The sequence below is a fragment of the Hypanus sabinus genome, assembly GCF_030144855.1.
Source record: "Hypanus sabinus isolate sHypSab1 chromosome X2 unlocalized genomic scaffold, sHypSab1.hap1 SUPER_X2_unloc_22, whole genome shotgun sequence".
Taxonomy (NCBI): domain Eukaryota; kingdom Metazoa; phylum Chordata; class Chondrichthyes; order Myliobatiformes; family Dasyatidae; genus Hypanus; species Hypanus sabinus.
In genome coordinates, this window is record NW_026778993.1 from 218,899 (window position 1) to 242,754 (window position 23,856).

At 49.4% G+C, this 23,856-nt stretch overlaps 1 protein-coding gene across 1 annotated transcript; it reads right to left on the bottom strand.

Annotated features, from left to right (window-relative positions):
- Nucleotides 1-18,122, bottom strand: LOC132385795 (zinc-binding protein A33-like). Its single transcript, XM_059958016.1, has 7 exons — nucleotides 16,959-18,122; nucleotides 16,315-16,410; nucleotides 15,671-15,904; nucleotides 13,841-13,863; nucleotides 13,636-13,754; nucleotides 3,661-3,792; nucleotides 1-607 (listed from the first exon to the last, which is right to left on the bottom strand). Exons 1-7 carry the CDS (start codon nucleotides 17,367-17,369, stop codon nucleotides 54-56), a joined length of 1,569 nt encoding a protein of 522 aa, XP_059813999.1. The 5' UTR covers nucleotides 17,370-18,122; the 3' UTR covers nucleotides 1-53.
- Between the last annotated feature and the right edge of the window lie 5,734 nt (nucleotides 18,123-23,856).

The window sequence follows — 23,856 nt, forward strand, 5'->3', positions numbered from 1 at the left end:
ATTTATATTTACAGGGACTTTACTCCTGACGCCGGTCCCGGGACCCGACCCGTTTACAGACCCGGAGCGGAACCGGAGCAGATTCTCAGCCACTGGTTTCCACCCAAGGTCCGGAAGAGAGGATAAAGTTTCCCCGTGAATTTATTCCCAGTGAAGGTGTGGAGATGGGACTTGGTCTCCGCTTTGTAAAATGAAACTGTCCCGGACTCGTAACTGAGATAAACTCCCACCCTCCCGGGGATGGGACCGGCAGCGAGACGGGTCTCGGGGGAGGGGAGATAACGGTCCACGTCACAATCCCGATGTAACACGTCACCATCCCGCCCGATGACCCAGAATCCGGTCTCCGGACTCAGTCTGACCCGTCTCTTCCTCTCCACAGATTCTGCGGCGACTCCCAGAAACCAGCCCCGATTCCCCGTCACCTCCACCTCCCAGTAATGTCTCCCCGATGTGAATCCCTCAGATCCCAGCACACAAATCCAGTCTGTGAATCTCTTCCCGGTGTCAGGGAGATCCCTCCAGGTCCAGGTCCGTCTCACACTCTTCAGATCCTCAGACATCTCGAGATCCGGATGCGCCGTTTCCACATCCAGAGTGACAGAGACTGGGGGGAGAAGCAGAGAATTAGAGAGTCCCCGGGGATCGGGGGGAGACTCGGGCAGCGCGGCCCCGGGGATCGGGGGGAGACTCGGACAGCGCGGCCCCGGGGATCGGGGGGAGACTCGGACAGCGCGGCCCCGGGGATCGGGGGGGAGAAGCAGAGAATTAGAGAGACCCCGGGGATCGGGGGGAGACTCGGACAGCGCGGCCCCGGGGATCGGGGGGAGACTCGGACAGCGCGGCCCCGGGGAACGGGGGGAGAAGCAGAGAATTAGAGAGACCCCGGGGATCGGGGGAGACTCGGACAGCGGGGCCCCGGGGATCGGGGGGAGACTCGGACAGCGCGGCCCCGGGGATCGGGGGGCGGACTCGGACAGCGCGGCCCCGGGGATCGGGGGGGAGACTCGGACAGCGCGGCCCCGGTGATCGGGGGGGAGACTCGGACGGCGCGGCCCCGGGGATCGGGGGGAGACTCGGACGGCGCGGCCCCGGGGATCGGGGGGGAGAAGCAGAGAATTAGAGAGACCCCGGGGATCGGGGGAGACTCGGACAGCGGGGCCCCGGGGATCGGGGGGAGACTCGGACAGCGCGGCCCCGGGGATCGGGGGGAGACTCGGACAGCGCGGCCCCGGGGATCGGGGGGGGGGGGAGACTCGGACAGCGCGGCCCCGGGGATCGGGGGGAGACTCGGACAGCGCGGCCCCGGGGAACGGGGGGAGAAGCAGAGAATTAGAGAGACCCCGGGGATCGGGGGAGACTCGGACAGCGGGGCCCCGGGGATCGGGGGGAGACTCGGACAGCGCGGCCCCGGGGATCGGGGGGCGGACTCGGACAGCGCGGCCCCGGGGATCGGGGGGGAGACTCGGACAGCGCGGCCCCGGTGATCGGGGGGGAGACTCGGACGGCGCGGCCCCGGGGATCGGGGGGAGACTCGGACGGCGCGGCCCCGGGGATCGGGGGGGACACTCGGACAGCGGGGCCCCGGGGATCGGGGGGGGGGGGGGGGAGACGCGGACAGCGCGGCCCCGGGGATCGGGGGGAGACTCGGACAGCGGGGTCCCGGGGATCGGGGGGGACACTCGGACAGCGGGGCCCCGGGGATCCGGGGGAGACTCGGACAGCGCGGCCCCGGGGATCGGGGGGGACACTCGGACAGCGGGGCCCCGGGGATCCGGGGGAGACTCGGACAGCGCGGCCCCGGGGATCGGGGCGGAGACTCGGACAGCGCGACCCCGGGGATCGGGGGGAGACTCGGACTGCGCGGCCCCGGGGATCGGGGGGCGGACTCGGACAGCGCGGCCCCGGGGATCGGGGGGAGACTCGGGCAGCGCGGCCCCGGGGATCGGGGGGAGACTCGGACAGCGCGGCCCCGGGGATCGGGGGGAGACTCGGACAGCGCGGCCCCGGGGATCGGGGGGAAACTCGGACAGCACGGCCCCGGGGATTGGGGGGAGACTCGGACAGCGCGGCCCCGGGGATTGGGGGGAGACTCGGACAGCGCGGCCCCGGGGATCGGGGGGAGACTCGGACAGCACGGCCCTGGGGATCGGGGGGAGACTCGGACAGCGCGGCCCCGGGGATCGGGGGGAGACTCGGACAGCGCGGCCCCGGGGATCGGGGGGAGACTCGGACAGCGCGGCCCCGGGGATCGGGGGGGAGAATCGGACAGCGCGGCCCCGGGGATCGGGGGGGGTAGACTCGGTCAGCGGGGCCCCGGTGATCGGGGGGAGACTCGGACAGCACGGCCCCGGGGATCGGGGGGAGACTCGGACAGCGCGGCCCCGGAGATCGGGGGGAGACTCGGACAGCGGGGACCGGGGATCGGGGGGAGACTCGGACGGCGCGGCCCCGGGGATCGGGGGGAGACTCGGACAGCGCGGCCCCGGGGATCGGGGGGAGACTCGGACGGCGCGGCCCCGGGGATCGGGGGGAGACTCGGACAGCGCGGCCCCGGGGATCGGGGGGAGACTCGGACAGCGGGGTCCCGGGGATCGGGGGGAGACTCGGACAGCGCGGCCCCGGGGATCGGGGGGAGACTCGGACGGCGCGGCCCCGGGGATCGGGGGGAGACTCGGGCAGCGGGGCCCCGGGGATCGCGGGGAGACTCGGACAGCGCGGCCCCGGGGATCGGGGGGAGACTCGGACAGCGCGGCCCCGGGGATCGGGGGGAGACTCGGACAGCGGGGCCACGGGGATCGGGGGGAGACTCGGACGGCGCGGCCCCGGGGATCGGGGGGAGACTCGGGCAGCGGGGCCCCGGGGATCGGGGGGAGACTCGGGCAGCGGGGCCCCTGGGATCGGGGGGAGACTCGGACAGCGCGGTCCCGGGGATCGGGGGGAGACTCGGACAGCGCGGCCCCGGGGATCGGGGGGAGACTCGGTCAGCGCGGCCCCGGGGATCGGGGGGGAGACTCGGACAGCGCGGCCCCGTGATGGGGGGGAGACTCGGACAGAGCGGCCCCGGGGATCGGGGGGAGACTCGGACAGCGCGGCCCCGGGGATCGGGGGAGACTCGGTCAGCGCGGCCCCGGGGATCGGGGGAGACTCGGTCAGCGCGGCCCCGGGGATCGGGGGGGAGACTCGGACAGCGCGGCCCCGGGGATCGGGGGGAGACTCGGTCAGCGCGGCCCCGGGGATCGGGGGGGAGACTCGGACAGCGCGGCCCCGTGATGGGGGGGAGACTCGGACAGAGCGGCCCCGGGTATCGGGGGGAGACTCGGACAGCGGGGTCCCGGGGATCGGGGGGAGACTCGGACAGCGGGGCCCCGGGTATCGGGGGGAGACTCGGACAGCGGGGTCCCGGGGATCGGGGGGAGACTCGGACAGCGGGGTCCCGGGGATCGGGGGGGAGACTCGGACAGCGGGGTCCCGGGGATCGGGGGGAGACTCGGACAGCGGGGCCCCGGGGATCGGGGGAGACTCGGACAGCGGGGCCCCGGGTATCTGGGTGAGACTCGGACAGCGGGGTCCCGGGGATCGGGGGGAGACTCGGGCAGTGGGACCCGGGGATCGGGGGGTGGTGGAGATCTCAGGCGCGGTCGGGTGGCCGACACGAACCTTTGATTCGACAAAAGCAGATGTCTCCACAAGGGTTTTCCGCTGAACAGGGGAAACATCCTCGCTCACTCCTGCCTGTTGACCCCTGAAAGAATTTTGTGTTTCCATGAGATCTCCTCTCATTCTCCGAAACTGGGAAAAGAGAACATAGAACAGTACAGCACAGGAACAGGCCCGTCATACAATGTTCACTTTCATTTGTGAGTGGGAAGTGGGGCAGTGTGATGGTTTGAAACAGTAAAGGAGGTGATGATGGGAACCGGTAGGGGAGAGATGAATGGCAGATTGAACCAGGAGGGGGTGGGGTGGAAACCCTGTGGGTGATCTGTGTGTGTAGACGTAATGAGAAGCTAGAGGGGGCAAAGATGGCAGATCAGGATGACTTTGTCCCCTTTCCCAGAGCCCCATCCCCCGCAGCCCCTCATTAGGACAGGGGATGAATTTACAGGAACCCTTAAGCAACACAGGTCTGGATGAAGTGTTTCAGTCTGAACCGTCGACTGTTTACTCTTTTCCATAGAAACTACCCGGCCTGCTGTTCCCCCAACAATTTGTTTGTGTTACTCTGCTTTAAATATATTCAATTATTTGGCCCCCACCGCTGCCTGTGGCAGATTCCCTATCCTGTGGATAAAGGAATTCCTCCGCATCTCTGTCCTAAATGGACATCCCTATAGTCGGAGGCTGTGCTCACCGTTCCCGACCCACCCACATCCTCCCAACATCAACTCTCTCCAGACAGGTGTCAGAGAGATCTGGCGAGACCCTTCATCAGGACCTGTGTAGCCTGAATTACCAGCATCTGCAGATTTTCTCCTGTTTGATTTTTAATGCAGGAGTTAATAAGTAAACTTCTTGATTGGCCAGAGTCTCAAAAGTTATGGGGAGGAGACTGGAGAATAGGGTTGAGAGGGATGATAAATCAGCCATTCTTCTAAACTCCGGTACAGGCCCAGAACCATCAAACACTCCTCATATGTTAACTCTTTCATTCCCGGAATTATTCTGGTGAATCATCTGCACCCCCTCCAATGCCAGCACATGATTTCCGATGGAAGGGACCCAAAACTGCTCACAGTACTCCAAGTGTGGTCTGACCAATGCCTTATAAATCCTCAGAATTACATCCTTGCTCTTGTACTCTAATCCTCTCGAAATGAAAGCAAACATTGAGTTTGCCAATCTTACCACTGACACAAACTGCAAGTTAACCTTCAGGGAATCCTGCACAAGGACACCCATGTCCGTTTGCACCTCTGATTTTTGAATTTCGCCCTGTTTACAGAATTGTCTATGCCTTTATTCCTTCGATCAAAGTCGTACCTGCCTAAGTTTGTACCTGTCAAACTCTACCTGTACTACAAGATCCCTATTCCGTATACTGGTGCATTCAAATAAGACCATAAGACAAAGCAGCAGAAGCCGGCCCTTCGGCCCTTCGAATCTGCTCCGCCATTTTATCATAAGCTGATCCATTCTCCCATTTAGTGCCACTCCCCCACCCTCTCACCATGACCTTTGATGCCCTGGCTACTCAGATACTTATCAATCTCTGCCTTAAATACACCCAATGACCTGGACTCCACTGCCGCAACAAATTTACAGATTCACCACCCTCTAGCTAAAAAAATTTCTTTGCATCTCCGTTCTGAGTGGGCGCCCTTCAATCCTTAAGTCATGCTCTCTCGTACTAGACTCCCCCACCATGGGAAACAACTTTGCCACATCCACTCTGTCCATGCCTTTTAACATTCGACATGTTTCTGTGAGGTTCCTCCTCATTCTTCTAAACTGCACGGAGTTCAGTCCAAGAGTGATCAAATGTTCCTCAGATGTTAACCCTCTCATTCCCGGAATCATTCTGGTGAATCTGCTCTGAACCCTCTCCAATGTCAGAACATCCTTTCTTAAATAAGGAGCCCAAAACTGCACACAGTATTCCAAGTGAGGTCTTACCACTGCCTTATAGAGCCTCAACATCACATCCCTGCTCTTATATTTTATTCCTCTAGAAATGAATGTCAACCTTCTTCACCACCGACTCAACCTGGAGACTAACCTTAAGGGTATCCTGCACGAGCACCCTCAAGTCCCGTTGCATCTCAGAACTTTGAATTCTCTCTCCACTTAAATAATAACCATACACTTTTCAACATTGTATTTCATTTGCCACTTCTTTGACCATTCTCCAAATCTATCCAAGTCTCTCTGCAGACTCTCTGTTTCCTCAGGTGGGGGAGTTTCCACCTACCTTTGTATCATCAGCAAACTTAGCCACAAAGCCATCTTTTCCATAATCCAAATCGTTGATATACAACGTAAAAAGAAGTGGCCCCAACACGGACCCCTCTGGAACACCACTTTTAACCGGCAGACAACCAGAATGGGATCCTTTATTCCCACTCTCTGTTTCCTCCCAATCAGCCAACGCTCTATCGACAGATGTAACTTTCCCGTAATTCCATGGGCTCTTATCTTGTTGAGCAACCTCATGTGTGGCACCTTGTCAAAGGCCTTCTGAAAATCCAAATACACAACATCCACTGCATCTCCCTTGTCCAGCCTACTTGTAATCTCCTCAAGAGATTTCAATGGGTTTGTCAGGCAGGATTTTCCTTTAAGGCAACCATGCTGAGTTTGGCCTATCTTGTCATATGCCTCCAGGTACTCCGTAACCTCATTCTTGACAATTGACTCCCACCGATGTCAAGCTAACAGGTCTATAATTCACTTTTTGCTTCCTTGCCCCTTTCTTAAATACCAGAGTGGCATTTACAATCTTCCACTCCTCCGGAACCATGTCAGAATCTATTGACTTTTGAAAGATCATTGCTAATGCCTCCGCGATCTCCACAGCTACTTCCTTCAAAACACAAGGGTGAATTCCATCTGGTCCTGGAGATTTATCTACCCTGAGACTATCCAGCTTCCTGAGTACTTTCTCTGTCGTAATTGTGACTGCGCACACTTCTCTTCCCTGACACCCTTGAGTGTCCGGTATACTGCTGATATCTTCCTCAGTGAGGACTGATGAAAATACTCGTTCAGTTCCTCAGCCATCTCCTTATCTCCCATTACAATTTCTCCAGCATCATTTTCTATCAGTCCTATATCCACTCTCACCGGTTTTTTACTCTTTATATACTTGAAAAAGCTTTTGGTATCTTCTTTGATATTATTTGCTAGCTTTCTTTCATAGTTCATCTTTTCCCTCTTAATGGCCTTCTTAGTTTCCTTTTGTAAGCTTTTAAAAACTTTCCAATACTCTGTCTTCCCAGTAATTTTTGCTTCCTTGAATTCCCTCTCCTTTGCTTTTACTTTGGCTTTCACTTCTCTTGTCAGCCACGGTTGCATCTTTTTCCATTCGAAAATTTCTTCTTTTTTGGAATATATCTGTCTTGCATATTCCTCACTTCTCGCATAAACTCCAGCCACTGCTGCTCTGCTGTCCTCCCGCTAGTGTCCCTTCCCAGTCAAATTTGGCCAGTTCCTCTCTCGGCCACTGGAATTTCCTTTACTCCACTGAAATACTGACACATCAGATTTCTGCTTCTCTTTCTCAAATTTCACAGTGAAGTCAATCATGTTAAGATCACTGTCACCTAACAGTTCCTTCACCTCAATCTCTCTAATCACCTCTGGGTCATTACACAATATCCAATCCAGTACCTCTGATCCCCTAGTGGGCTCAACAACAAGCTGTTCTGAAATAGCATCTCGTAGACATTCTACAAATTCTCTCTCTTGAGATCCAGTGTCGACCTGATTTTCCCAATCCACTCGCATGTTAAAATCCTCTCAATTATCATAACACTGCCCCTCTGGCAAGCCTTTTCTATTTCCTGTTGTAATTTGTAGTCCACATCGCTGCAGCTGTTAGGAGGCCGGTAGATAACTGCCATCAGGGTCCTTTTACCCCTGCGATTTCTTAGCTCAACCCATAAAGATTCTGCACCTTCCAATCCTATGTCACCTCTTTCCCATCCCCCTGCCAAATTAGTTTAAACCCTCCCTAACAGCTCTATTAAACATTTCTGCTATGATATATATCCCCTTCGGGTTCAGGTGTAACCCATCCTTTTTGAACAGTTAATACTTCCCCCAAAAGAGATCCCAATGATCCAAGAATCTGAAGCCCTGCCCCCTGCACCAGTCTCTCAGCCACACATTCATCAGCCTGATCCTACTATTCTTGCCCTCGCTAGCACATGGCACAGGTAGCAATCCTGAGATTACTACCCTGGAGGTCCTGCTTCTCAGCTTCATTCTTAACTCCCAGAAATCTCTCTTCAGGACCTCCTCCCTTTTCCTCTCTATGTCATTGTTACCATCATGTACCAAGACAGCTGGCTGCTCGCCCTCTCCCTTCAGGATATTCTGGACCCAATCCGAGACATCCCGTACCCTGGCACCTGGGAGGCAGCCCACCATGCGGGTATCTCTATCAGGCTCACAGAATCTCCTGTCTGTTACCCTGACTATGGAATCCCCTATGACTACCGCATTCCTCTTCTCCCTCCTTCCCTCCTGCACAACAGCGCCAGGCTCAGTGCCAGAGACCCGCTCACCGTGGCCGTCCCCTGTCAGGTCATCCACCTCAACAGCATCCAAAACGATATACTTGTTGCTGAGGGGGGCAGACACAGTGGTGCTCTCCACTACCCTGGCATTTCCCTTCCCTCTCCTGACAGTCACCCAGTTTTCTGACCCCTGTAGGCTAGGGATGACTACCTCCCTGTAGCTCCTGTCTATCACCTCTTTGTTTTCTCTAATAAGCAGTAGGTCATCAAGCTGCTGCTCCAGATCCCTAACACGGTCTCCGAGGAGCTGAATCTCGGTTCACCTGGTGCAGATGTGGCTATCAGGGAGGCTGGAGGTCTCCCAGGATTCCCACATCTGACACCCTGAACAAAGCACTAACCCTGCAGACATGCTACCTAATTCTACAGGAATGAAACAAAGAAAGATAGGTCTACTCACCCACTTACTTCACCAAGCACATGAACTTTTTAAACCGTTAGCTAATGTGCCCTGCTGTTCCCCCGTCCGTCCAGGCCGATTTGCCAAGGGGAGAAAAAGAGTCGGTTCCTCGCTCTCGGCTCTTCCCGTTACCGCCTGAGCCCGTTGAGCCAAAGCCCTACACTCTGCTGCCACCCACTCCGCTGCCCGCTGTATAGGGTGGTCATCTTTTTAAACTCTCCGTGCTGTCCTGCGCAGTCTCGCCGTTCTAGTACGCAAAGTTTTTTTTTTACACTGCCTTCCTTCAGAATTTAGCTCCCACGCCGCCCTTCTTGTCCCAATCTAAAAAACCACCTTCAGTCGTGTATTCATCAGCCTATTCCACACTGTCCACATGAAATTCAGCAAGGCCTTTGATGTCGATGATAGACCACACTTGGAGCATTGTCTGCATTTCCGGTTCCCGAATATGGGGACGATGTCATTACACTGGACAGGAGGCTTCAGGAGGATGTTACCAGGACTGGGGGCTTGGGTTAAAAGCAAAGAGTGAGTAAGCGTGGGCTATTCAGCTGTAGTGTAGGATGTTCAGGTGTGACCCCTTATCAAGGTAAATAATTCTAAGGAGCTTAAATAACGTTCTTTTTCCAAGAAATGGGAGTACAGAACCAAAGGCCTCCGATTGAAAGTGAGATGGGAAATTGGGTAACATTCTCAGAGAGAGGGAGGTTGGTGAACGGAATTTGCCCTCAGACGCTGTCGAAACAGGTAAAAAATAACATATTTTAAAATAAATACACAGATGGGAAATGGTTAGAGGGATGGGGGGGGGGGCAAACACACACAAATGGGACAGGCTCAAGAAGACATCTTAGTCTTGCAGATTGATGAAGTGGGCTGTGAGTTCAACATCCATCAAACCCTCCCAGATCATCCTCCTGAGGAATCTCACCCCGGAGTCTGTCTGTGAAGTGTTGATGTGACGTCACGTCAGATGGCAGCTCAGTGCCACAGAACAGACAGACTGGGTAAGGACGGCAGATTTCAATCCTAAATGGGAATTTATGCCTATTTCTGTGGCTGTGTGTCACACTCTGATAGTATATCGCGCGCGCGCGTGTGTGTGTGTGTTGATTATGGTAAATATCCGTGTGGAGTGTATACACATTGAAGGAGAGTATGCACATTGAAGAAGTTTTTATGTTACAGTGTGTCATCACAAGTCTGGTGTGTGTTGACAATGTGTCACACGTGATTGAGTTGTTTAAATCAATAAATGACTGTCTCTGAAGAGTCTGGTTTCCAGGTTACTGAGGGAAATAACAACGTACATTGCTGAGGCTCTGACTACAATCTGCCAATCCTTCCTGTGTGTGTGTGTGAGGGAGCTTTGCCAGGCCGGTTATGCTGTGTGTGCTTCTCCCGAGATGAAATCTTGACCCATGTCAATGCTTGTTGGTGTGTCCGAGCTCATTCTCACAATGCTTCAATGTAGTGGTCTGATCACCATGAGACATAGGAGCAGAATTAGGCCATTTTCCTATCGAGTCTGCTCCGCCATTCAATAATTGCTGATCATTTTTTCCCTCCTCAGCCCCACTACCTGGTCTTCTCCCCGTAACCTTTGATGCTGTGTCCAATCTAGAACCTATCAAGCTCTGCCTTAAATACACCCAACAGGTTCCACAAATTCAACAGCTGCTGGCACAAATTTCTCCACATGTTTTAAATAGATTCCCCCTCTGTCTTGAGGCTGTGCCCTCTTGTCCTAAACTCCACCACCATGGGAAACATCCTTTCCACATCTACTCTGTCTAGGACTTTCAACATTCGAAAGGTTTCTAGGACTTTCAACATTTGAAAGGTTCCAATGAGATTCCCCCTCATCTTTCTAAATTCCAGCGAGTACAGACACAGAGCTATCAAACTTTCCTCGTATGATAACCCTTTCATTCCTGGAATCATCCTTATGAAATGAACCTTCTGCAATGCCAGCACATCTTTTCTTAGACGAGGAGCCCAAAATTGTTCACAATACTCAAGGTGAGTCTTCACCAGTGCCTTATAAATCCTCAGCATCACATCCCTGCTCTTGAACTGAATGCTATTTGAACCGATTGAATTCAATGCTAACATTGGATTTGCCTTCCTCACCAGTGACTCTACCTTCAAGTTAACCTTTAGAGAGTTCTGCAGAATGACTGCTAAGTCCAATTTCGTCTCAGATTTTTTGATTTTCTCCCCATTTGAAAAAAAAATCTGCACATTATTTCTACGACCAAAGTGCAGGACCATGTATTTTCCAACATTGTATATAATTTGCCAATTTCTTTCCCATTCTCCTCATCCATGTCCTTGTCCAGCCTAACTGTTTCCTCAACACTACCGGCCCCTCCGCCAATCTTCGTATCATCTGCAAAACCTGGAAACAAAGCCATCTACTCTAGGACAAGAGGGTGTGACTTCATGATTGAAGGACGTCCTTTTAGAACTGAGATGTGGAGAAATTACTTTAGTCAGTGTGTGTGGAGAATCTGTGGAATTTGTTGCGACATGTGGCTGTGGAGGCCAAGGCATATTTAAGGCAGAGATGTACCGGTTCTCATTTAGCCAGGGCATCAAATGGTATGGGGTGAAAGCAGGGGAGTGGGGATGTCTGGAAGAATTGGGTCTTCCCATGACTGAATATTGGAGCAAACTCAATGGGCCGAATGGCCTATTTCTGCTCCTACATCTTATTGTCTATTCCATCAGCTAAATCTTGATATACAGCATAAAATGAAGGTGTCCTAACACTGACCCCTGTGGAACACGACTCACTGGCAGCCAACCAGAAAAGGATCCCTTTACTTTCATTCACTGCTTCCTACCAATCAGCCAATGTTCCAACCATGCCTGTAACTTTTCTGTAATACCATGGCCTCTTAACCTGGTTACCACCTTCATGCGTGGCACTTTGTCAAAGGCCTTCCGAGATTCCAAATATACAACATCCACTGCTTCCCCTTTATCGATCCTGCTTGTAATCTCCTCAAAGAATCCCAACAGGTTTGTCAGGCAGGATATTCCCTAACGAAGCCATGCTGACTTGTCCTATCTTGTCCAGGGTCACCAAGTATTCCATAGCCTCAGACTTAACAACTGACTCCAATTTCTTCCCAACCACAGAGGTGAGGCAAACTGGTCAATAATTTCCTTTCTGCTGCCTTCCTCCTTACTTAAAGAGTCAAGTGACATTTGCCATTTTCCAGTCCTCTGGCACCATGCCAGGGTCCAATGATTTTGAAAGATCATTTGGAATGCCTCCATAATTTCTACTGCAACCTCTTTCAGAACACTGGGGTGCAGTTCATCTGGTCTGGGTGACTTATGTACCTTTAGGGCTTTCAGCTTTTTGAGCAGCTTCTCCCTTGTAACAGTAACTGCACTCACTTCTCTTCCCTCGCACTCTTCAACACCGGGCACAGTGCTGGTGTCTTCCATGGTGAATACTGGTGCAAAATATTTGGCTTATCTGCCATCTCTTTATCCTCTGTTATTATGCATCCAGCCTCATTTTCTAGCTGTCCTATATCCACTCTCATCTCTGTTTTATTTTTTTTACAATACTTGAAAAACAATTTGATATTGTTTGCTATCTTGTTTTCCAAAGATAGGTGTGTAAAAAGGGCCTGAAGGATCATTGGATACCAGAGTCACCCCAACCACAACCTGTACCAGTTGCTACCATCCGGGATACGGTACCGCAGCATAAAAGCCGGGAGCAACAGGCTCCGGGACAGCTTCTTCAACCAGGCCAGTTCAATTCAAATCAATTTCTTGTTTATTTTTTCCCACCCAATCATCCTTTTAGTTCCCCTCTGTAGATATTTAAAAGCTTCCCAATCCTCTCCCTTCCGAATAATTTTTGTTTAGTTGTATGCCCTCTCCTTTGCCTTTACATTAACTTTTCTTCCCTTGTCAGCCATGGTTGTACTATTTCGCCATTTGAGTATTTATTTATTTTTGGAGTACATCTATCCTCATTTTCCCAGAAACTGACACCATTTCTGCTCTGCTCTCATCCCTGGCAGCATCTCCTTCCAATTTGCTTTGGCCAACTCCTCTCTCAGACCACTGTAATTTCTTTTACTCCTCTGAAATACTACAATGTCAGGCTTTACTGTCTCCTTATCAGATTTCAAGTTGAACTCGGTCATGTTGTGAGCTCTGCCTCCTAAGGTTTCTTTTCACTACTCACCTCTGGTTCGATACATAACACCCAATCCAGTAGAGCTGTTCCCCGAGTAGGCTCAACGACAAACTGCTCTAGAAAGCCATCACATTGCATTCAACAAACTCACTCTCTTGAGATCCTTTACCAACCTGATTTTCCCAATTGCCCTGCATGTTTAAATTTCCCATGATTATCATAACAATGTCCTTTTCATCAGCCTTTTCTATTTCCAGTTGTAATCTGTGGGTGCCAACCCACTGACTGTTGGGAGGCCTGTATATGACTGGTGTCAGTGTCATTTTTACTTTTGCAGTTCCTTACCTCAACCCACAAGATTCAACATCTTCCAATCCTATTTCACATCTTGCTACTGATTTACCAGCAGAGCCACACCACCCCCTCACCCGACCTTCCTATACCACCAATACATTGTGTAACCTTGGACATTCAGATCCCAACTACAACCATGATTCCGTGATGGTCACAACAACATCACAACACCAGTTCCTCTGGTTGGATCCAAACTTATGCACTGGTGTGTTAGTGCATTCGCCTGGGATTGGAACACAGTGGTTCATCCGCCAGTCCCGTGTATTGATTGTATTGTGACCCTGTGCTGGTGTGTCCAGGGGTCGGACATCTCCAGCTGACCATGTGACAGTGATGCCTCCCAGTCAGTGGGGTTGATGTGGAATAAACTTCAGTTCCCCTTCAGCCCAGTATTACAGACAATCTTTGCCTCAAATTGGAACTAAATTGATCTTCATAAACAAGGAGAAATGAATCTTTGTAAGTTTTACCTCGATTAATAGCATCAAGCGTTTCTCTCAGCACTGTGTTCAACAAATAGAGGTGATCGAATTTTTCAACCGGTAGGGTCTCATCTGTCACTGACAATTCCTGGACATCGTCATTAATCCTGTAAATATTAAACTGCTGGTTATAAATTGCTATTCTGAACTATTTTCAAATCCATTCAGTGTTTCAGTAAAGAGCCTGTCCTACCTTCTGTTCCGACGAGCTTCCTCCTGAAATAAATAAAACACAAATCTGATTAGACTTGGACTTACTGTCCACATCCTGAATTTCATCCAAATCATTACAAAGTGTTGAAAATTCCCACTCCCACAATCACTCAGACACACGGACAATACAGAACCATGGGGTAAATGACAGGGAAAGTTTCTGAATGTCAGACCATTACTGAGAGGAAGAAACTTACAGGGAAGACAGGACAGGCTGTGCATTATCATCTGGATATGACGTCAGTGTGATAGGATGGAGGAATTTAAGATCAGTGATGTATGTGATTGTGTGGGGGTGGAGGAAGTACCTCTATTTATGGGGAGACTCGTGGGGAGATGTAATTCCAGATGGATTTTAACAAATTCCAAAAGAAATTTAGAGAGGAGGATGTGAAACTTGCTGCCACAGGAGTGGATGAAATGGAACAGCAGAGTGACTGTAATGGGGAGGCTGGATAAACACGTGAGGGACCAGGGAGTTCGGGGCACTGTTGCTGGGTGTGGTGAGTAGGTGGCAGGGGGCTTGTGAAGCAGGGAAACTGATAGAAGATGGACCTAATGGCCTGTTTATGATAGAGAATGGGATATAATCCCATGCGAAATATATCCAAAAAATAAAGAGACAGTGAAAGTTTCTATAATCTGATGGAAACCGGATATGGAGGATAAGTCTAACGTGTGGGTCAAATTCTTTGTTCTCAGTGATTGACAGAGAGACCCTCACACCCTCCGCACCAGACACACTCACAGCCTGTGACTGGAACCGGGTGTTAATGGGAGTTTCAGAGGATATTTAATGCGGTAATTAAGGAAACAGTCAGCAGCTCTGTGTTATGACCGGAGTAAATAATTTCAGAGAGTTTGCATTCTGTCCTGGGATGTACAGAAGTTGTGGAAGCTGAGTTTTGGGACAATAGACAATTGGTGCAGGAGTAGGCCATTCGGCCCTTCTAGCCAGCACAGCCATTCACTGTGATCATGGCTGATCATACACAATCAGTACCCTGTTCCTGCCCTCTCCCCAAATCCCTTGACCCCACGATCTATATGAGCTCTATCTAACTCTCCCTTGAATGCATCCAGAGACTTAGCCTCCACTGCCTTCTGGGGCAGAGCATTCCACATATCCACCACTCTCTGGGTGAAAAAGTTTTCTGCATCTCTGTTCTAAATGGCCTACCCCTTATTCTTAAACTGTGGCCTCTAGTTCTGGACTCACCCATCAGCGGGAACATGCTTCCTGCCTTCAGCGTGTCCAAACCCTTAATAATCTTATTATTATAAGACAATAACAACCCTGAATAGATGCATCAATGGTCTGGTGAGAAACAGTTTGCTGCCATTTGTAAATGCTGTGTGTAGGAGCAACACGTCTGTTTTCTGTCTGCATTGTATTCTGTGTTACGTGTTTATTATGGTAACTCGTCACCTGAGTGGGGACGTGGTAAAACTGAAGGAAAAAAGTTACGTATCTGTACTTTGTTCTGGGCAGTTTTGAGCTGGGGACGTGCGGATGTCATTCTGTTCTTGACCGCTGTGTTGCAGCTTACTTTACAATGAATTACCCTGAAGCTTCATTGCTTCAAGATTGTGTTTTTTTAATGAAGGACTGAAAGCGTATCTTGGACATTTTGAAATGTCATTATTGGAGTGATGGGAGGGCGCATCATGCAGGTATAACAACTTGTGTAAGGTCGCCAGCAGCGGCAATTGATTTGTTAGAATTGGCCGCTGTGCTGTGTTTATTTCAAATATACCACTGTTCATTCAGTGCCCTTTGACAGAAACAAATTGAAATATAATTCCTCACCTTGAGAAATATCACACTGTCTTTTTGATCCATCTGTTCCTTTAACTTTGTGATTTCCTCCTGAATAATCCTTATATTCTCTTGAAGAGCCAGAAGATTTTTCTCCATTGGGTTGAGAATCCTCTTCTCCTCTTCCCTGAGATCCCTGAGTAAGCTCTGCTCTTTCTCAGTGATAATCTGGCGCAGTTCAGCAAACTGGGATGTGATGTGGGACTGAAGGCTGTGTGACTGTTCCTGTTGAATGAAAGGTGAAGATTAATATACTGCATTGCTGTGCTCTGTTTCCTTTTGTCGTTCAGTTCGGTCTATTGGAGTCCATGCTAATTCTGAGAGCATTCCTGTCAACACCACTCCCTCACGTTTTCCTGAAACCTACTCTCACTTATTGACACATAAACTCCCATCTGATTCACACACACCTTCCCCACCTTTTCAGGGTTAACGGTAATAAGCCATTCATCCGGCATGTCCTTGGGATGTGTCGGAATCTCTCGTGGTCACAGGGAGAGCATGCAAACTCCACACAGACAGCACCAGAGGTCAGGATCGAACCCAGGTCACTGGAGCTGCGATACTCGGCTGTTCTGCATTAAATGGAGCAAAACTCGACAGTAATATCAGAAATTCCGCTCAGGAAGCCTCACCTGAACTCCGGAAATCTTCTCTTTCTGTTGCTGCTCCTTTTCCTGGAAGTCTGATTCCTTTTTTGTGAGAGAGTCTAAGGAAAATTTTAGCTGATCCTGGAAGTCAGAGAGTGAAGGAAATTGAGACAAAGATGCTTCAAAAGAAACAGGTGATCAAACCCGATTATCACACAAAATGCCGGAGGAACTCAGTGAGTCAGGCAGCATCTATTCAGGGGAAATAAACAGCCGGTGTTTCGGGATGAGACCGTTCATTAGCACTGGGAAGGAATGGACAGAAGCCAGAATAAAAAGGTTGGGGACAAGAACCAGCTGACAGGTGACGGGTGAGACAACGTGAGGGGGAACGTGGGGGAGGCTGATGAAGTGAGAAGCTGAGAGGGGACAGGTGGAAGAGGTAAAGAGCTGGAGAAGAAGGAATCTAATACGAGAAGACAATCGACCATGGAAGAAACGGGAGGAACTGAGCTGTTTGCGGCCCTCAATGGTGACGAGGGAGGAGGTTAGGAGTCAGGTGTAGCACTTGTCCCGCTTGCAGGTGTCGGTGAAAGTTGCAAAGATTGATGTGTTGGTTATGGAGTCTCGTGTGATGCTATGTAGGACAAAGGAAATGTGTGAAGTATTGAACTAACGTTAGTTTTTACCATGTATTTTTTAACAGCTTCTTTAATCGGCCGGAAGCGGTGCTCTCGGTGTTCCTCCGCCACTGCACAGATCATACAGATCAGTGTCTTGTCTGTTTCACAAAACAGCTTCAGTTCTTCCTCATGTTCCTCGCAGTGACGTTTACTTTCCTTCCCTTTCAGATTCAGGCTTAGATTCCGAACTTTCTGTGTCAGATTTGCTAAGGCCCGATTCACCCTGAGGGTGCGGTCAGCAAACTCCTCTCTACATTCCGGGCAGGAGTTTCTCTCCTCCCTTTCCCAATACTGTGTGATACAAGAGCGACAGAAGTTGTGTCCACACTCCAGTATAATCGGATCGGTGAAGAAATCCAGGCAGACGGGACAAATTACCTCCTCGGTCCAACTTTCGGTCTCTCCTTTCGAAGCCATGTTAACTCCAGCACTTCCTGATTCAGAATGCTTTCACTTTCGGGGAGCTGCTGATCCCCTGCAGTACCGCGATTGTCCACTACGCGCGCTGCAGACTCGGGGAATCACACAACACACACACAATGCTGGTGGAACACAGCAGGCCAGGCAGCATCTGTAGGGAGAAGCACTGTCGACGTTTCGGGCCGAGACCCTTCGTCAGGACAGCTGGTGTGGTATACTGTGTCCGGTCTTCCCGGTGTGGCCTTTTATATATTGCTGAGACCCGACGCAGACTGGGAGACCGTTTCGCTGAACACCTACGCTCTGCCCACCAGAGAAAGCAGATCTCCCAGTGGCCACACATTTTAATTCCACGTCCCATTCCCATTCTGATATGTCTATCCATGGACTCCTCTACTGTCAAGATGAAGCCGCATTCAGGTTGGAGGAACAACACATGGGTAGCCTCCAACCTGATGGCATGACCATTGACTTCTCTCATTTCTGTTAATGCCCCTTCTCCCCTTCTTACCCCATCCCTGACATATTTAGTTGTTCGTCTTTTTTTTTCTCTCTCCCTCTCCCCATCACTGCCTGTTCTCCATCTCTTTCCGGTGCTCCCTTCCCCTTTCGTTCTGCCGAAGCCTCCCGTCCCATGATCCTTTCCCTTCCCCAGCTCTGTATCCCTGTGGCCAATCACCTTTCCAGCTCTTAGCTTCATCCCACCCCCTCCGGTCTTCTCCTATCATTTCGCATTTCCGCCTCCCCCTCCTACTTTCAAATCTCTTAATATCTTTCCTTTCGGTTAGTCTTGACGAAATGTCTCGGCCCGAAACGTCGACAGTTCTTCTTCCTATAGATGCTGCCTGGCCTGCTGTGTTCCACCAGGATTTTGTGTGTGTTGCTTGAATTTCAGCATCTGCAGATTTCCTCGTGTTTGCTCAGGGAATCAAAGTGGTTTTGCTGGATGTGTTCAGTGGAAATTCTGGCCTTTTCTATGTTGAGTGTGGGATCAAACACACATTAAAGAGACAACAGATACGAAAACGCATCCATGGACTGTCTAAGCCCGGCTACGAGCGGAGGACGGTTGGCCGTATGGCTGGCAACCCCATCTTGTAAAATTCCAGTGCGACAAAAACGTCAGCTGAATCTCCAAAGGCCTCATCCATGCGGTCGGAAGGACATTCCCCTGGAAGACGATTGAAGTCCTGAGATGAAAGGAGAAGCCATGTGCCCCCTGGGGTGGTTCACTACTACCATAACTGTGAGGCTTCCTCAGCCAACCCGGCCTCTCCCTGTCCAGTGTAGAGGACCCCTGTAGTTCCAATGGTGTCCCTGTCGTCTGGAATGTGTCAGTAGGCAGCATTCCTGTACGACTGGGCTTCGCAAACTTTTTTTAATGCCAAGGACCAATACCAGTAACCGTGGATCTCAGGTTGGGAACCGCTGCTCTCCAGACATCTCGATGTGATGGCAGGCCAACAAGTTTCGGGCGTCTTTCCCCGAGTTGATGATCTTCCAGCAGCAATCGCTGTCTATTTCCAGAGCATCCTGGGAACAGCCCGAGGATCAGTGAGCCTTCTGTCACACACAAACACACACAGCTGGGCTCAGACATACATCACTCTCACATTCCTCCCTTTGTGACACACTACTTGCTCCGTAGCCCCCGGTATGAAGCTCAAACTGTTGCAAACCTGCCCTTTAAATTCATGGCTGAGGCTGTGTTGTGTCTGTTCACTGTTTGAGTTTGATATTAAATGAAGAGCATTGAATGGGAAGGAAGGTTTGAATAGAAGAATAAAGATCTCCTCTGAAGGTATATGGGGTCCTGGTGAGAGCGTACATGGAACACTGTACACAGGTCTGGTCTCCCTCCTGGAGTCAGCCTGTGGGATGAAGGGAATGAGGAGAAGTTTCAGAGATTGATTTGGGGGGTGCGGTAGTGTCCTCAGAGAGATTACATTGACTGGGCCTGTCTCAAAATTGGAGAAATAAGAGGTGGTCTGACTGAGACAGACACAGTCTCACAGGGTATTGACAGGGTGGGGCAGCAATGGCGTTTTTCTTCACTGGGTGTTGAATAAGGTCACAGACTCAGAATCCGATGTCGTCTGACAGGTCGCAGATGAGGAGTGCAGCGAATCTTTGGATTTTTTCCCCACAAGGTTTCTAAATTCACAAGGAATATTGAAGGGCGGAGCGAAGATGGGAACATTGCAAGAAAGTGTCCCTGAGGTCAAAGATCAGCCATTATCGGAGTGAAAGGCCGAACTGGCGCAACGGGCCGAAAGGCAACCCCTGCTACTGTTTCTTATTTCCTAAATCACGAGTTTACCTTTGCCCCTTGTTCTCCCTTGGCCTTCCGCCTGTCGGATTGCACAGGGGAGCGGTGAGAGCTCCGGAGATCCACCAGCAGCCGCTGCGGTTATTTCATGCTCTCGTTATTTTATCGGTGTTTCTCTGTTTTTGCACAGTTTGTTACCTTAAGCACTCTGGCTGATCTTTCACTGCCTGCTTCTGTTATGGTTACTATTCTATACTTTTTCTAAGTATGTCCGCAGGAAAATGCTTCTCGGGGTTGAATGTGGTGACTTATCTGGACTCTGATAATAAAATTTATTTTTGAAATTTGAGTTTCGGGGATTTTCCTTTAATTCTGGGAACAAACTGTGACTGACATCTCCAGCTCCCAGTAGCAGCCCGTTCTCACACACATACAGCCAATCAGCGATCACCGCTGGGAGAGGGATGCTGCCATTGGCTGAGGGGTGTCAGTGGGCGGGACGCTGTTTGGACCGGGACCGAGTGGGCCGGAGACCGGGAGCTGCGCCTCGGGTTTCGGCTGCACCACCGGCGGGTCGTGAATCCTTTCGAAGGCAGAGCTGAAGCGACCGGCGGAGATTCCGTGAGATGTTTCAGCTGCACGGAGGGCGCCCGGCCTTTCCCCGCCGAGGATCGGGGCCTGTTGTCTGGAGTTGTCTCCCAGACCCGTCCCTTCCTGCTGGGAGACGGGAGCTGCCCCGCAGCGGCTGCCGGTGGATCTCCGGAGCTCTCACCGCTCCCCTGTGCAATCCGAACGGCTGAAAACCAAGGGAGATCAAGGCGCAAAGGTAAACTCGTGCTTCAGAAAATAACCAACAGGAGCATGTCTGGCCATTCGGCCCTTTGCGCCTATTCCACCCTTTCCTCAGAATAGTCCTTTTTAAATCTTTTTATTGATTTTAAACAAACATAAATGAAACATGAATACAAAGAGCTTGAGAGTACATAATTAATAGGTTAAGGTAAAAATACAAATAGATGATAATAACCTCCGAAACTGATGGTGGTTACAAAAAATGGAGAAAATAAGAAACACCCCCCCCCCCAAAAAAAATGGAAAAAATCCTAACCGACATGGGCCATTGCATTATATCAATTATACACAGTAGCGTCAATAACTCCGCACCTCCACCCAAACAATTAAGGACAATAAAAGTCAGGTTCAGGAAAATTCAGTTTAGCTCATATGAAAATGTTGAATAAATGGTCTTCAAGTTTCTTCATATTTAACTGATGGGTCAAAGACAACACTTGTAATTTTTTTCTAAACTCGAACAAGAAATAGTTTGAGAAAACCACTGAAATATAGTTGGAGGACTAATTTCTTTCCAATTCAATAGGATAGATCTTCTAGTCATTAATGTAACAAATGCAATCGTCCGCCAGGCTGAGGGGGGATAAATGACTATTATCCACCATTGTTAAATGGAAAATTGCAGTAATAGGATGCGGTTGCAATTTCCTATTCAGAACTGTTGAAATAATACCAAAAATATCTTTCCAATAATTTTGCAAACAGGGGCAAGACCAGAACATGTGGGTCAATGAAGCAACTTCAGAATGACATCTGTCACTGGTTGGATTAACATAAGAATAAAATCGAGCGAGTTTATCCTTGGACATGTGAGCCCTATGAACAACCTTAAATTGTATTAGGCATGTTTAGCACAAATAGAAGAAGAATTGATTAATTGTAAAATATTCTCCCACTGCCCTGTGGGTATAAGACAATGAAGTTCTTTTTCCCATTCCTTCTTAATTTTTTCTGATACTCCTGGCTGTATTTTCATGATCATATTATAAATGATGGCAACTAAACCCTTCTGGCAAGGATTCAGAGCCAGAATTTTTTTCTGTAATGTCCATTGGACATAATTTCAGAAAAGGCTAACATTCAAGAAATTTCAAACGTGCAAGTATCTTAAAAAAAAATGAGTTTTAGGCTGGATAGCTGTTCAAAGGACATAAAACTGTTATCTAAAAATAGATCACAAAAACATGTTATACCTTTTGCTTTCCATAACACAAAGGCTTAGTCCATAAAAGAGGGCTGGACAAAAAGTTAGATATAATAGGGGTTGATAAGATAAACTTATTCAAGCTGAAGAATTTACGAAATTGAAACCATATTCTTAGGGTATGTTTAACTAGGGTTAGTTATTTGTTTATTTGATTTAGATAAAGCAAAAGGAGGCAAAGATCCTAAAATAGAAAACAATGAGAAGTCTTGTACAGATTTACACTCCAAGTTTTGTGGGCAAGGTACTACGACCAATGCTCGTGTCCATGATATTAACTATCGGATGTTAACTGCCCAGTAGTAAAATCTTGGGTTTGGCAAAGCCAAACCACCTTCCTACTTAATCTTCTGTAAATATTTCTTACTTAATCTAGGATTTTTATTCTGCCACATGTATGAAGATATTTTGCAATGAATAATATCAAAAAAAGATTTAGGAATAAAAATTGGTAATGCTTCGATTAAATATAAAAATATGGGTAATACTATCATCTTGATAGTATTAATTCGACCAACCAATGACAGAGATAATGGGGAACACCTGGTAACAAGTTGCTTGATTTGTTCAATTAAAGGTAAAAAATTAACTTTAAATAAACCCTTATGTTTCTTGCTAATTTTAATACCCAAATAAGTAAAATGATCTGTGACAACTTTAAATGGTAAGTGTTTATAAATTGGAACTTGCATATTTAATGGAAATAATTCACTCTTATTAAAATTCAGCTTGTAGCCAGAAAAGCTAACAAAACTGAGCAAGCAAGGATGAAATAGCAGGAATAGATCTCTCAGTGTCAGATATGTATAGTAACAAATCATCAGCATATAATGATATCTTATAAGTCCCTTACCCAAGGGTAATACCAAAAATATTAGGTGATTCACGAATGGCAACGGCTAAAGGTTCCAAAGCAATGTCAAATAATAGAGGACTTAAAGGGCAACCTTGCCTGGTCCCACGGGACAACTGAAAAAAAGGAGATCTTTGATTATCGGGAAGAAGTGAAGCCAAAGGTTTATAATACATTAATTTAATCCATGATATAAATTTCAAGCTAAAATTAAAATTCTGCAATATATTAAATAAATATAGCCATTCAACTCTATCAAACGCTTTTTCAGCACCTGAAGAAATGGCATTCTAGTATTTTAGATGAAGAAGTATAAATTATATTAATTTATTTTCTAATGTTAAAAGATGTATAACAGATTTTAATAAATCCGGTCTGATCTTCAGAGATAATTTGAGGTAATACATTTTCTCATGTAGTGGCCAAAATTTTGGTAAAAATCTTAGAATCCGTATTCAGCAAGGATATTGGCCGATAGGATGCAAATTCAGTGGGGTGTTTATCTTTTTTAACAATTGGATTAATGGAGGCACCATAAAAAGATTGTGGTTATTTACCTACAGTTAACGCATCTTTAAAAATTTTACAAAGCTAAGGAGCGAGTATAGAAGAAAAGGACTTTAAACATTCAGCAGTTTAACCGTCCGGACCAGGGGCTTTACCTGAATTCATTGAAAAAGGGAGTGGGTTCCCCTTTCCAGACCCTGCCCGGGGACTTGTGCCACTTCTCAGGGTTAAATATGGAACCTCTCGGACAGGGACAGGGAGTGGGTTCCCCTTTCCAGACCCTGCCCGGGGACTTGTACCACTCCTCAGGGTTGTATATGGAACCTCTCGGACAGGGACAGGGAGTGGGTTCCCCTTTCTAGACCCTGCCCGGGGACTTGTGCCACTCCTCAGGGTTATATATGGAACCTCTCGGGCAGGGACAGGGAGTGGGCTCCCCTTTCCAGACCCTGTCCCGGGACTTGTGCCACTCCTCAGGGTTCTATATGGAACCCCTCGGGCAGGGACAGGGAGTGGGATCCCCTTTCCCAGGCAGATGCCCGAAGGAGCCACCAGAGGGGCTGATGTAATACAAGCCATGGCACGGTGGGTCGCTGAGGTAAGGGAACCCATTTGAATGACAGCCCGACTGCACGCGGATTTTGGTGAATTTACCCGATAACTACAGAAAAAAGGAGAATCCCTTGCGTACATTATAGCTCGTTTTAAGGATACGTGAGAGTCCAATGCCGGCAAACCGCTGGATCGATCAGTATGTCCAGCTGGCAGTGTAGACTTTTCTAAACTGTCTCAGGCCCAA